We start from the raw sequence: 15387 nt of genomic DNA on the forward strand, positions 1-15387 counted from the left end.
TTTGTGCTTATGAAATTGTTAGTTTATTTATTAATCATTCTTCAAATCAAGAAACCTTTCTCGAAAAATAAATGCTCTATTCTATTTGCTAAAATAGATTCATTTGATGAAATAAAGCGAATGCGATAAACACGTTTCAGGTTATTTTTACACATCTGAAACTACTCCCGAGCAATTAGCAGCAACTGATTTGTGAAGCAAAAAGACTAGAGTGGATAATTTGCTTCCTATCAATTGAGTTTTCACTCTAGTTTTATACCGAGAAAGACGTTAATGTCCAATGGCTGGAAGTACTCAAGGCGAAAAACCTATATCTGATGAAAGGACGATGGAGGTTTTTAAGAGGAGCATATACAAATAATGCACATTCTGTAGAAGATAAGGCACATATTACATTTGATGGTAGTTTGAACATGACTTTTCTTCATGTTTCAAGTTAATTGTTCTGTTGAAAGTATGGACGGTGGTGGTCTTGTTTCGGTGACTTATCGACCTAGACTAATGGGTGAATTGTCTTGAGATGTGAGGGTGTTATTCCGAATTTCTTGAATTTGGTTTGCACCAGCATAATTAAGGTGTTTGTGAAGGTACTCCAAAGTCTAAGTTAGTAAAGAACCCCTTGTAAAGGCTAATAGTAAAAAATGCATGTACCTTTATGGTGATGTTCTAGGTATATATATAAGTGTCACACTTGAGTTGAAATATGTGGCAGGGGTCCAAATCCCCTTATGACTTATGAGCAATTATGTTGTATTTCATTGTATATTCATGTGAATTTAGTATGAAAAGTTGACTATAGTTGACTTTTTTTAGGTGCATTCAATTTTAATGATGTAGGATAAATAGGCTTAGGCCCAATTTGTAATAGAAATAGGGATTTCACTGTAAATAGTTTTATAACCGATGAACTACCCTACTAATGGATTCTAGACAATGAATGAATACACCATGTCTCAATTTTTTTTGTCACTTTTTAGAGTATCAGTTCATTTGAATTTGCCAAATGGTGCAACTACTGTTACCAAACATTCTAGACTTCCTTTCTCCATCTTATTACTTTCGTCCACATAACAATGTATTAAACATTCCTAATTTTTCCTTCAATCTAATCTCTTTTTCACAAACTCATCAATTCCCTGAACTGTAAACTAATAATAATAATACCTTGAGGACAAATTGGCTTGCTGAAGAACATAAAGGCCTATATAATTTGCCAAAACCGAATTTTGCAATAGTGTAGGGAGTAAAAATATAATTAACCCATTTTTAAATTAGAGAGACAAAAATAGGATTTATTTTTTCAAGAAATAAATCAATTTTTTTAAAGGAACTACAAAATACTTTATCCTCAAAATAATATGCAATACCAATAGCGAGATTGTTTTATTGGTTTGGGTCTATTTGCCCATTAGATCCCGCATACTTGCCAATTGTCATTAACTTGGGGCATTTATTTTCTGCAATTTTTCTACATGCTTCCCTCACTTTCGGACTTTTTGAATATCCTTAAATTATCCTTTTCATATTATAACTTTTCAAAATAGTTATTTCGTAATATATTTGAAATCCAGGAATATATTTCAGAAGAACACTTATTCTGAAAGGAAAAAAAAATACTATTCCAAAATACATTTTGAGATTTACAACTATATTAAGAAATACCCATTATATAATACACTTAGAATCCAAAAATATATTCTGGAACACCTATTTTAAAAGAAAAAATAAATAAATAAATTGTTCTAAAATACGTATTCTACAAACATTTAAGATTTATAAGTCTATTATCAAAAATATCATTTCGTAATACACTTAAATTTGAAATGGATTCTGAAATACCTATTTCAAAAGAAAAAAAAAGGGATAAATAGTCACTTTTGTTCCTGAATGTGTAATTCGTTGACAAATGCGTCCTTGAAAGATGAACATACAAAATTTAATCCCTGAACATGTAAAAAGTGTGACAAATATATCCAGCCGTTAACTTTCGTCCGTCACTGTTAATAAAATAGCCTATGTGACACAGAGGGACGAATTTGTCATGATTGTTAACGTAGTCATATCTAATTGTTAGCATATGGACATATTTATCTTATAATGTTTTTTTTTACTTTTCGTCTTCCTACGCTAACAAATACGTCCTTGGAAGATGAAAATATAAAATTTAGTCTCCAAAAGTATAAAAAGTGCAACAAATATCTCCGGATGCTAATAATAGATTGTGACTAATTATTATAATTTTGAAAAATTTATAATGATTGCGACAAAATATTATCAGTGGAAGTGATTTTTTATTGCTTTGGCGAATTCTTCTTACTTTTCTTCAACTACAAAAAAAATCAATCATTTGGTTGTTAACTCTTGAATAAATGCGATCAACACATGAATTTTTGTTTACTGTAAAACGATTAGAAAATCATTGTTTCTATTTAATCAAACACTATTTATTTAATTATTTTTTTGTAATTTTTTCACAATAAAATATGAATGTCTATTAATATATGCAATGACATCAAATTACAAATTATAATAAAAATTTGTTGATTATTAAATTATTTTTTTTAAATCATACACAACTATTTTTTATTGACTGGTCATTTATAAAATATAACCTTAAAAAGAATAATTCCAAAGGAGGTGAGTGTTTTTTACAAATTAAAAGTGTCATTGCAATTACAATTTTTCCTAAAAATTATTCATGGATCTAATTTAACTATAATGCTTTACAATAAGTTTTTTTTTACCTGAACATTTCATCAAGCATGGGAGTATAAAAAAGTTATTTACGAGTTTATAAAACCAGTATTCTTTTTTTTAGACTCAATTTAGTTTACGAGTTTGTTAAATTTTTTTATCACAATCATTATAGATTTTTTCAAATTATAATAATTAGTTGCAATCTACTATTAACGTTTGGATATATTTGTTACACTTTTTATATTTTCAAGAACTAAATTTTGTATTTCCATCTTTCAGGAACGCATTTGTCAGTGGAGTGAGAAGACGAAAAATCAAAAAAATATTATATGATAAATATGCCCTTATGTTGACAATTAGATATGACCACGTTGGCAATCATTTCGGTGACAAATTTGTCCATCAGTGCTAGGTAGACTATTTTATTTACGATGACGAATGAAAGTTAACGACTGAATATATTTGTTGCACTTTTTATACTTTCAGAGAGTAAATTTTGTATTTTTATCTTTCAGGGACACATTTGTCAACAAATTACATATTTAGGGATAAAAGTGAGTATTTACCCGAAAAAAAATGAAAAGTTCTATATTACAAAATAGGTGTTCAATTGTACATTGCCATATTTACAACTGGATTTCAGAATGTGTATTTCCATAAGTCTTAAAAATTCTCAAATGTGTCTCAGAGCACTATCATATGAACCTAACAGCATAGTAGATCAAAGCATTTTTAACCAAAAAAATGACCATGGCTAATCTTCATCGGTGTCGCACCAAGAAGGTGAGGCCGCAAACCAATTCGTTGGCGTTGTGCTTAGAGGATGAGGTCGCAAACCACTTTGCCAGTGTCCTGTGATTGAGGGTGAGTAACAATGCTGTCACGTGGGATTTTTCGACTGAGGGAAAGGGGTCGCTGACGATCGCATAGGGGTGAGACATTTGGGGGAAGGGAATGTTGAGATTCATCAAGAGTATTTTTGTTCACAAAATTAAAATGGGAAGTGCAAGTAGCAAGTTAGAAAGTGCATAAAATAAATTTTCTTCTCTCTTAGTCTGGTCAATGATCCTCTCAAAGAGGCTTAATTATACAACTAGTCTCATACTTATATATTAAAGTTGAATTTGGTCTCTGAATTATTAAAATTTTCAATTTAGGCCCTCAATTATTTAAAATGAAAGAAGTATATCCTTTCCATCACATTGGTTAATTATTTGAGGGAAATCGATTTTCTACATCGATTATTATCAAGAGGGTGGACTGATGTAAAATCTTTTTATTTTCTAAATCGGTTGTTTCACAATCGTATAATTAAGCGAAACAAAATCTCCTAAAACTGAAACCATGAAACGCCGTGTTTTGTACTCAATGGACCAATCTCATAGTCACAGTAGTACGATGCTGTGTCCTTCACAGTCAGTGCACCACCTTGTAATCGCACGAACCGCTGCTTTTCTTGTTGGACCGAACCGGAGACACACAAACAACAAGTAAGTATTCGATTTTGATTTAGGTAACAGCCACTTACTATGTCATATTATTCCACCAATTCTTTTATATTTTTTATCATCTGCATACATAATTCGAAATATTCACAAACGTACAAGCTATTGTAAACGTGGCTTCACTTATTAGAGCAGCGCAGCATTGTTTATAACTAACTCACGTATCCTGTTCAATTGACTGAGTTATATTCTTAGTATAAACATATGGTTTAGGTTTATGATTTTTGTTTCATTTAAATGTTGCAAGGTGCTTTAGAGATCGTGTGTTATAGTGGCAGCTTGGATATCTGCAATTCAATTCAAGTTAGTATGTTCTTATATACGTAGGAAATTGTTGGATCCTTTATGTTATATACGGATAAAAAAGCCATTTCCACCTAACACTGCAAAATCTTGCAATCTAAGTCTCATCTAAGTGGATCAGATATTTAGTATTTCATAAGGAACCAAAGCATCCATCCCTAACTTCCGATCCTTCATCCTTACTTAGGCTTCCATTCCAATTCAAGCATTACTAATCTGCAAGATAAAGCAAAAAGTACTACAGAGGCAAGAGAAGGCAAATTAAGAGGAATTTCAAAAAAGTTGTTTTGTTTTTTTTGGGTATTGGGTTTATTTGAAAGAGTGTAGGTTGATGTTACTTGGGTATATAATTCAATTGATCAAAAAGTTTGGATAATAATAATAATATATCCAAATGGAGGATCAAGTTTTCTGGTTGGCCACAGTGTTATCCGTAGCCTTCACTCACAAATTTTCTGAGCAAGAGTGTATATAATGAAGAGGTTCTCTGCCTGCTGCTTCACAAGCAGAATCTCCAAGTTTCACTCCCACTGGAAGCACAACCATTCTCAGTCTCAGGTACCTTAATAACCCCTGAGGGCTATTTCTTTCTGTGTCAAAGGTCATTCACTTCATGTTTGCTCAATGGTTCATATTTCTTTAGTGATGTGATGAGATTGGTCATGCCTTTGGCATTTTTGCTTTAGCACCCCCCTTTGATTTGCTTGTTCCTTTTATATTAATGAAGGTCTTGCATTAACCACATTGCATAATTTTGGTAGCCCCACAATGGATGGGGTCTGAGATCTTGCCTCTCAGATGTCCATTTCTAGCTTCATTGCTGAATTTAGTTTTTGCTTTGAAGTGTATTTAAGGTTACTGCTACTTAGAGTTGTCGAGTTTTCATGTGTTAGATTTAGTAAATGTATACATTATGCAAAGTATAATTTGTTAGATGTTTGTGAGTTGCAAGCTAACAAGGACTAATGCTGCAACCAAATTAAATGAGACCTTGATTTAAGGAAGTAGAAGTAAATGCGACAGTAGTAAATGAGGCATTCTTGAGTGAATCTTATGGCAAAGTAAAATAAATAAATTTAGCTGGGAGATAAAACATGATATGCACTAGACAGTGAGACTGTAGAACACAATGTGACTTTGGAGAGTTCTTCCCAATTTGTTAAACACAAACACATATCAAGCCGTATCAACCATGCACATTGTTCCTTCTAGGGCATTTACCTCCAATTGTTTTCTGATTTTTTTTTTTTGAAAGATCATGGCAGGAAACATTTCTGGTCCAAGTGGGAGCAAGGGTGCTAATATTTTACTTAATCATGACTTCTCTAGTGGGCTGACCTCTTGGCATCTCAATAGCTGCACTGGCTATGTAATTTCATCCAAATCAGGTACTCAAGGAGGAATCCCAATGGATTTGGATGCTAATTATGCTGTTATCACCGACCGAAAAGAATGCTGGCAAGGTCTTGAGCAAGACATCACCAACAAAATTTCCATTGGTTCCACTTACACGGTTTCGGCTTGTGTGGGAGTTTCCGGGGTTTCTCAGGGATCTAGTGATGTTCTAGCTACTCTGAAACTAGAACATCATGATTCAGCTACTCGTTACTTATTCATTGGAAGGTAGAAGATTTTGAGATTTTGTTGTATCTTCTTCCTTGTTTTAAAGAAATTGAGGAAAATGCCCTTTACATGCTTTCCATTATTTTCTACAGAACTTCTGTTAATAATGATAGCTGGGAAAAGTTGGAAGGGACATTCTCATTGTCAACTATGCCTGATCGGGTTATAATTTATTTGGAAGGACCTGCTCCTGGAGTTGACCTGCTTATACGATCGGTAGTGATCAACTGTTCCACTCCTAATGATAATGTAAGTCAATATGTCATGAAGTTGAGTATTTTAATCAATGTTATTTCTTTGTGCAATTCAACCTATTGGCAAAGTCTAATACTGCTTGATAAATATCAAACTCATGATTGCGCAATTGTTATTACTTCTTCTATGGTTAGATTGAAATTGCAAGAAATGTGTTAGTTTGACTGCTTAGTTGTCTTGTGAAATCTGTATGTTTTCAACATACTAACTCATGTACATTATCCTCCTATTTTGAAAGACCACAAGCACAGGATGTGTTTCAGCTGGAGATGACAACATCATAGTCAACCCCCAATTTGATGATGGCCTGAAAAACTGGTCTGGAAGAAGCTGCAAGATTATGTTGCATGATTCCATGAATGATGGGAAAATTGTTCCAAAGTCCGGGAAATTCTTCGCATCTGCAACAGAACGCACACAAAGCTGGAATGGAATTCAGCAAGAGATCACTGGACGCGTGCAGCGCAAGCTGGCCTATGAGGTCACTGCTTTAGTTAGAATATTTGGAAACAATGTCTCTACCGCTGATGTACGGGCTACTTTGTGGGTCCAAACGCCAGATCTTCGAGAGCAGTATATAGGCATTGCAAAGTTAGTATCTGTCTTATTTTTCTATCACCACATTTCACATAGACTCTGAGGCATAATATAACTTTCTTTTTATTATTCTTGAATCTTGATGAACAAAACAAAAAGATACTTGCTATAGTATGATTTAGTGATATAATGATATTAGCATGCTCCTTTAACATTTCTTCCACTTGCTGAACAAAGCTGGTGTGTTCTGAAGTGTGCAGGCAACAGATAAAGATTGGATAACAATGCAGGGAAAATTCCTTCTGAATGGTTCTCCATCGAAAGTGGTCCTTTATTTAGAGGGTCCCCCTCCAGGCACTGACATTCTTCTCAATAATTTGGTCTTAAAGCATGCGGCTAAAACACCTCCTTCAACCCCACCAGATGTAAAGGTTGGACTTTTGAAGCTTTTTTGTTTTTGTAAATTACTTTAATAAAATTATTGCTAGTTTTTCCTGAAAATTTGTTTTACACAAGCATTGTTTAAGAATTTAGCTGTTGCCTTATGTACTTTGGTTGTGCTGCCAATTCTATGTTTCAAGTACCTAACAGTTGATTTTGTTTTGCAGAATGTTGCTTTTGGGGTTAATATAATTGAGAACAGCAATCTGGCTGATAGCACAAATGGATGGTTTCCCCTTGGCAATTGTACTTTAAGTGTTAAAACTGGTTCACCACATATAATTCCACCAATGGCACGAGATTCTCTTGGTCCTCATGAGCTCCTAAGCGGGCGCTACATCCTTGTAACTAATCGAATGCAAACATGGATGGGTCCTGCTCAGACCATCACTGATAAAGTGAAACTCTTTGTGACTTATCAAGTGTCTGCTTGGGTCCGGATTGGCTCAGCAGGATCATCAGGGCCTCAGAATGTGAATGTTGCCCTTGGTGTTGACAATCAGTGGGTCAATGGAGGACAAACTCAGGTTTCGGATGACATGTGGCATGAAATTGGAGGGTCCTTTAGAATTGAAAAGCAGCCATCAAAGGTTATGGTTTATGTGCAAGGTCCTGCTTCTGGTGTGGACTTAATGGTTGCTGGACTTCAAATTTTTCCTGTGGATAGACACACAAGATTTAGATATTTAAAGATCCAAACTGATAAGGTGACATCAAGTTTTCCTTTATATCTCATTTTATTAGTCTTAGAGAATAGCTTCAGAAACATATGGAATGTTCCTAAATTGCTTTGCACTTGAACTGGTTTGAATGAATAACATTTAACACAAAAAAGAAAAAAGAAATTAGATCAAGTGATATGCAGATAATATCCTCTAGAATTTGATGCATAGGCATGATGCCACTATATAGATTAACAAATTTACCAATAACCTGTACAAAGGATTGGTTTATGTATGATATGAGAAGTGTTTACCTCCTTCCTGTTTCAAATGGTCCTATATGACCTTCCAACTCGCATATTTCATGAGCTCTAAAATCTGCTCGAGATTACTAAAGAGCATAATTTTTCTTGTGAACAAAACAAAATTTTCCATGGCAGGAAATAAATGGTACATGAAGCTAAGTATGTTTCAGACTATAGTGCCTTGTCTTAATATTACATGATCCATTCTTCATTGATGGAATATGAGATGATTTGCATTATTTTTATATATTTTAATTTATACTGACTTGCTGGGTTGCAGATTCGTAAACGTGATGTTATCCTGAAATTCTCTGGACTGGACTCTGGCAGCTATGCTAACACCTCGGTAAAAGTTATACAAACACATAATGATTTCCCAATTGGAACATGCATCAGCAGAACGAACATTGACAACGAGGACTTTGTTAACTTCATTGTGAAGCATTTTAACTGGGCTGTGTTTGGAAATGAGTTGAAGTGGTATTGGACGGAGCCACAGCAAGGCAATTTCAATTACAAGGATGCTGATGATATGTTAAGCTTGTGTCAGAAGCACAAGATACAAACTCGCGGCCATTGTATCTTCTGGGAAGTGGACGAAACCGTTCAGCAGTGGATCAAGTCACTGAACAAAAACGATCTGATGACGGCTGTCCAAAACCGCCTAAACGGCCTGCTGACTCGCTACAAGGGCAAGTTCAGTCACTATGATGTCAACAACGAAATGCTGCACGGTTCATTTTACCAAGATAGGCTAGGCAAGGATATAAGGGCAAACATGTTCAAGACTGCAAGCCAACTAGACCCTTCTGCCACACTCTTTGTGAATGATTATCATGTTGAAGATGGATGCGACACCAGATCATGTCCAGATAAGTACATCCATCACATTCTTGATTTGCAAGAGCAAGGTGCTCCGGTTGGGGGAATTGGAATTCAAGGCCACATAGACTGTCCAATAGGGCCTATTGTTAGTTCTTCCCTGGACAAGTTGGGTATTCTTGGCCTACCTATATGGTTCACCGAGCTTGACGTGTCTTCCGTCAACGAATACGTTAGAGCAGACGATCTCGAAGTTATGCTACGCGAAGCCATGGCTCATCCTACGGTGGAAGGCTTAATGCTGTGGGGATTTTGGGAGCTGTTTATGAGTAGGGACCATTCACATTTGGTCAATGCAGAAGGTGACATCAATGAGGCTGGGAAAAGGTTCTTAGCTCTAAAACAAGAGTGGCTCTCTCACAGCCGTGGCCATGTTGATGAACAAGGCCAATACAACTTCAGAGGCTTTCATGGAACATACAATGTGCAAGTTGTGACACCGTCAAAGAAAATTTCAAAGACATTTGTGCTTGACAAAGGTGACTCTCCACTAGTGGTATCCATTGATTTATAAGCATAATGCTTCACCCCAAGAATTAATATCATGTCTCTTTTATATTGGTGGTGTTATGTTATCTTAAAATAGTTGGGATTTGAGTTGTCTGGGCAACTGCACAAAATCTCAACACTTAAAAATTGTCTCACTCATTATGAATATATTTGTAAGAACTGAAAAATAAATGAAAATGGATACTTGTTTCAGTTGTTTGAACTTATAAACTGCATGCAATCCTATGCCTGTGGGTCATTCTATTACTATACTAGTTGCTTTTAATTTCAAACTTTCTACCCTTAGGATTAGGCAGAAGGGGAACAGAAAATATAAAACGGTGCTTCAACAAAACTGGAAATATTAAGAAGGCTCTCTAAATTGCATATTTGAATTAAGCTGCTTTTAAATTTTGATATTCTAATTTACCTTTAATTAAGGGATTTATTTTATTAAGAGTTCAAACATTTTTTTAAAGCTCGAACTCCCACTATATTCCTCTTAAAAATTAATCCTAACATCTTAACGTGGGTTGATTTTGATTAGGAAGAGTGTTAGAAACATATTTTTTAAAATACTTTTTTTATACACTCTTTTTGGGTTAAAATTTATTAGAAGCTATAAAATTAGAAGAGAGATTTATTAAATACGTTGAACTCACAAAATTTTGTAATTTTTAATAAAATTTAACATATAAAAGAGAATATGTTCAAAATAATATGTTTGAAAGTGTATTTCAAATATTTCTCTTTGATCATTGCAGGGCATATAATCATTTATCAAAAAAATGTTCTCTTTATTATTAATTGTATGTCAAACAAATGTTTTTTTTATCTAAATTTTATATTAATTATGAAAAGAGAGCATATTTAATTAAGAAAGTCCAACATAGTTACCAAATAGTTGTGTCCCTTAAATATACCAACAAGAATGGGTATGTAAAGAAAAAAAAAATTTAGAGCGATAAAACTTATTGTAATGACTTTACATGTTTTGGTTCTATAGTACAGTGAAAGAAACTCGATTGGTTTGTTAAAAGAAATCCGATTGGTTTGTTACCTTTAAAATTAACCTGATGTGTTTTAATGAAAGGTGATAAAATTGATTTGGGTTAAAATTAATTTTAAGAAAGTCCAACATAATTACCAAATAGTTGTGTCCCTTAAATATACCAACAAGGGTGTGGTATGTAAAGAAAAAAATTTGTTTAGAGCAATAAAACTTAATGTAATGACTTTACATGTTTTGGTTCTATAGTACGGTGAAAGAAACCGGATTGATTTGTTACCTTTAAATTAATCTGATGTATTTTAATGAAAGGTGATAAAATTGATTTGGATTAAAATTAATTTTAAAATAATGTGATTTATGTTTAAATGTTTTTATTATAAAATTTAGTTAAGAGTAAAACTTAATACAAAATTTTGAATCCAATGTAAAAAAAATCTATTTCAATTCAAAATTAATTTTAAATTTAAAATTAATTTCAAACTATTTTTCAACGTGTAATCAAATATATCAAATCGATCCAAAATCAATTCTAGATTCATAATTAATTCTTTAACGTGAAACCAAATACATAGTTTCCAAATTTATTTTTTACTTGATTTTTTTTGTTCCTCCTCATAACCAAATATGGGAGTTTGGTGGTTTGGATCTTCTCTATTTCTTTTATTAGTAAGTTTTTTAGAAAATAAATGTTACTAATCATCTCCATTTAATTTATTTTTCTAAAAGCTTATAAGACTAAAGAAATTGAGGAAATGGAGGGGAAAGAAAATGGAGAAGATCCATTTCCCCAAATATGCACTTCCATTTCTAAAAGGAATTAATCTTTGATGTATGCTAAGAGAAGAAATACCTTTGATGCGCACACTCACACAAAAAGGAATAGATTCAAATTTGACTTTTTACTGCTTGCCTTCTGATCTGAAGAATATCGGGAATTGTTACTGTGATTTTATGTTCATACACACGTTTGACAGTGTAAGCAAAAGATAAACAGCTAAATGCTTTGAACCTATTAATAACAAAGGTTTCATCGATTTCTATTGTAAATGTCAATGATTGAACCATTTGCAATGCCTAGAAACAGCACAAAACATTATCTAATACATTGTTCATCAGTATCAATATTAGAGCAATGTATGTTTTCTGCAAGAAAAATAAAACTTTGAACCTATTAAAAAAATAGATCAATTAATTAAGAGTTTTTCCAACCTTTAACTTAATAACAATTAAAAAATATGAAATAGAAATGGTAACAGGGTGTCAAATCAGCAACACCAGTATTGTGAAGACTTTTTTGCAACAGCGTTTTTTTAGCTCCTAGCCTCTTAAAAGTGAGCAGATCCAAAGTAACTAATAGTCATTAATGAGAAAATCAAAAGTAGATTTCACATAATAATTTGTTATATGTGTACATATTGTTAACCATTAATTTTTTTTCCCTAGATTAAAGATAAATTTTATCGTTAAATACATTCTATGTAAATGCAGTGAATCTTATACCAATATAGTAACTCTATGGGTTAAATTTTAGTCGTTTTAACTTTTAATGTGAATGACTCATTTTAAAAGAAACAAAATATTATAGTTTTAGTCGTACAGAGCAACGCTTGGGCTGGACCATCGAAGTGGGCTAATATCATCCAACTTCAGCAACCAGTGCACCAAAATGCTGTGAAGACTTTTTTTTTCTTCAACCAATTTTTTTCCCAAAACAAACAAATGAAACTTCTATACAATTTGCAAGCAAGCACAAATGTTCTTCACTAAATCTAATTCTCCACGTCAATAAATTGCATTGTACCTGTAGCACAAAGAAAAAAATTTCAGCCATAAATTTATTTCTTCTCCAAATCCATCACTGTTTTAAGTAATTATTTTATCACGGGCGGAATATGCCTCCACATAATTTTTTTTTATTGTTGTACATATTTATTATTCTTGCATGATTATATAATTTATAAAGATGTGCTCTCACTGTTTAATCCATATAACTATCTTAGAGATTAATATAAGTTAAATTTTCATACAATGTGAAATTCTTAAAATTAAAACTTTTACACTATCAACTCATAAGAAATAACTTAAGATATAATTTTTAAAGTAATTACTATAAGTAAATATATAACCTTATCATACATGATAATTTACAATAAATACATGATAAATTAAATCCTAAATTTAAAGCACTACATGATTAATTAATAATATAAACATTATTTTTATAGGTAATAAATCTATTTTTTTTATGATAGCTTCATTTTAATACATGAATAAACAAAATTTTACTCGCGTGTTTATGTTTCTCTGTCAATTGCCATCTTGTCTTTACAACTTACATTTTTAAGATCCCCCATATGGATCACTTGTAGTATATTTTTGTTATTATGCATGTCTCTTTCTACTTTCAAAATATTATAGTAATTAACTACGTATAAGAAATTTATCAGGTAGGCCGTTAGATTTTTCTTCTTCTTCTTCTTCTTTTTTTCCTTACAATTCTCACTCCTATTTTTTACAATACCTAGCTAGTTATTGTAAAAGACTTGAAGATGTATTTTAGACTTTTAGCCATCAATTTCAGTTTTGTCTTTTGCCTTTTTTATATAAAAAAAAAATCAATTTCGGTCTCCAAATGAACTAGTGTTTTATACTTCCATTTCATTCATCTTAAATTCGGAGGTTTGAAAAAGGCTTCTTCCTTAAAAAAAAAAAAAGATTTCTAGGATTTTAGGTAAAAGAAATTAACAAAGGATTAGATTTTTTTTAATATATTTTAAAACCAAAGAGACATGATTTACCTTAAAAAGGTTAGAAAATAAATTACATACAATTTAAATTAAAAGAACAAAAAAAAAGTATTAAGAGTTGATTATTTCTTGAGTTATCTATTTTTTTTTATATTTTTTAATTAATAACAACTGTAATCACGGATTCAAGACTTAGTCATACTTAAAACTCTGCGTTCTTACTCAAAGAATTTTAATGTGTTTTGTCAATTGAACTATCTTCATTAGATTTTTTTATATATTTGGAGACACTTATTTTAAATATGGACCCATTTTGTCCTAAAATAAATGTATTTAGAATATTAGAATGAATGATTTTGTCTTATTTTATGGATTTCAATTAAGATTTGTGTGTGTTTATTTTTTCTTTTTAGAAATCAAGAAAGAGGGATAAAAACTCTAATGAATTAAGAAAGAAAACTTAATATGTAAAAAAAAATCCAAAAATAGAACTTAATTATTATATGCCTTTTTTTCAATGTCAATTACTTAGCCAACAATATAAAACAACAGGAAAGGAAAAAATGATTAAGTTGTTTTTTCTTCAACTCTCTCATTAGGCAGTTGTTGTTGAGGTTATTTTTATTCAAAAATGTTAATTATTAGTTTTTATTAGTGGAAAAATTCAATTTTTTAACTTTTTTTTTTCTCTTTTTACCACTAAATCAATTTATATATTCGGTCGTTGTTAGTGAGATTCTTCAAAATTCTCATAAGGAGAATGATTAGGGTAAAAACTCATATCTCTTCAAGCGTCCAACTAAACTCTTCTTTGTTGGGGTTAAATAAATTTTAATATGAGAGTATTTTGATGAAAGTTTATTTATTTTTTTATATCTATGTGTCTTAGTCATCTGTACCCAATGCTTCTGATAAATTGGTCAAAACCCCCTCCTCCTCTTGTAAATGCGACTTTACTATTTTAAGGCACAAACCTAGTAATTCTCTAAACTAGAAATAGTCACCAGATGTTTGTTACCGTTATAAAAAAAATTTCATGAATCATGATTTTTGATAATAATGAATATCCTGGGAATCGTAATTTCTTAAAATGATTAAAATTTAGTTTATTTGGTTATAAATATTATTGGAAATAGTTGTATATGTTTGTTGGGAACTAAAAAATTTTACGTTTAGTTTTAGTAAAACTTTTCCATTTTTATTTTATTTTATTAAATGACCTAATAAAAGCAACATGATATTTTATTTCAATAAACTTTTTTTCCAATACAAAAAAAAGTTAGGTTCTTTTTTTTTACACTAAAAAAAACTAAATTCGCACCTCTCCACATTCCCGAGAAATAATATTTTCTGAGTGTTATTTTTTAAACAATAAACCAAACATAAATAAAAAAGCATTTTCAGCGTCATATTTATGAGAAACGAAAAACTCCCTTATACCAAAGCTTCATAAGAAATTAGAAATGTTAATCAGGGGTAAAGTCCAATTACCTAAAAAAATGTGATGTAAATAAATTATAAAATCCCAACAAACGTAATAAAGAATCAAATTGAATCAAAGCCCAAATTAAGAATTCCAGGAGACATAGAACGAACCTTAATGTTTTTCTCATTTGAATTAACTCAAAATTTTTTGTGTTCTTGTTTTCTAAAAAAAAAAAGCCTCAACTTTTTACTGTACTTTTCAGTTTTAATTGTTTTTTTCTTAAATCAAGTTAAATTCAAATTTTCTTTTATTAGAATTATTTTAGAGAAATTTCCTAATAAAGAATCATGGACAGAAGGACAAAATTTCCTTTCACAGGGTTGCCAGAATAAGAAAAGTGAAAATAACGCGTATTTTATTGTTTCTTAGAAAAAATATTCGGAATTTATTAATACACGTACCGATTTTTTTAGAAGAAATATAGTATAATAGTAAGTTATAAT

At 31.5% G+C, this 15387-nt stretch overlaps 1 protein-coding gene across 5 annotated transcripts; it reads left to right on the forward strand.

The window, feature by feature from the left end:
- The first annotated feature begins 3433 nt into the window (after positions 1–3433).
- Positions 3434–9912, forward strand: LOC100818319 (endo-1,4-beta-xylanase 1). 5 transcript variants are annotated; one of them, XM_006601189.4, is made up of 8 exons: positions 3434–4187; positions 4450–5063; positions 5761–6128; positions 6221–6377; positions 6622–6974; positions 7174–7351; positions 7529–8068; positions 8609–9912. In XM_006601189.4, the coding sequence occupies exons 2-8, from the start codon at positions 4980–4982 to the stop codon at positions 9722–9724; spliced, it is 2796 nt and encodes a 931-aa protein (XP_006601252.1). In that variant the 5' UTR covers positions 3434–4187; positions 4450–4979; the 3' UTR covers positions 9725–9912. The 5 variants fall into 5 exon arrangements, with proteins under 5 accessions (XP_006601252.1, XP_040867426.1, XP_040867428.1 ...); XM_041011492.1 differs by having other exon boundaries at positions 4459–5063; XM_041011494.1 differs by having other exon boundaries at positions 3435–4187; positions 5771–6128.
- The last annotated feature ends 5475 nt before the right edge of the window (positions 9913–15387 follow it).

The sequence above is a fragment of the Glycine max genome, chromosome 17, assembly GCF_000004515.6.
Source record: "Glycine max cultivar Williams 82 chromosome 17, Glycine_max_v4.0, whole genome shotgun sequence".
NCBI lineage: Eukaryota > Viridiplantae > Streptophyta > Magnoliopsida > Fabales > Fabaceae > Glycine > Glycine max.

Coding starts and splice junctions, on each gene's coding strand:
- LOC100818319 (XM_006601189.4), top strand. CDS start 4,980: ATGAAGAGGTTCTCTGCCTGCTGCTTCACAAGCAGAATCTCCAAGTTT. Junction 6,129..6,220: donor CGTTACTTATTCATTGGAAG/GTAGAAGATTTT, acceptor TATTTTCTACAG/AACTTCTGTTAATAATGATA. Junction 7,352..7,528: donor CAACCCCACCAGATGTAAAG/GTTGGACTTTTG, acceptor TTTGTTTTGCAG/AATGTTGCTTTTGGGGTTAA.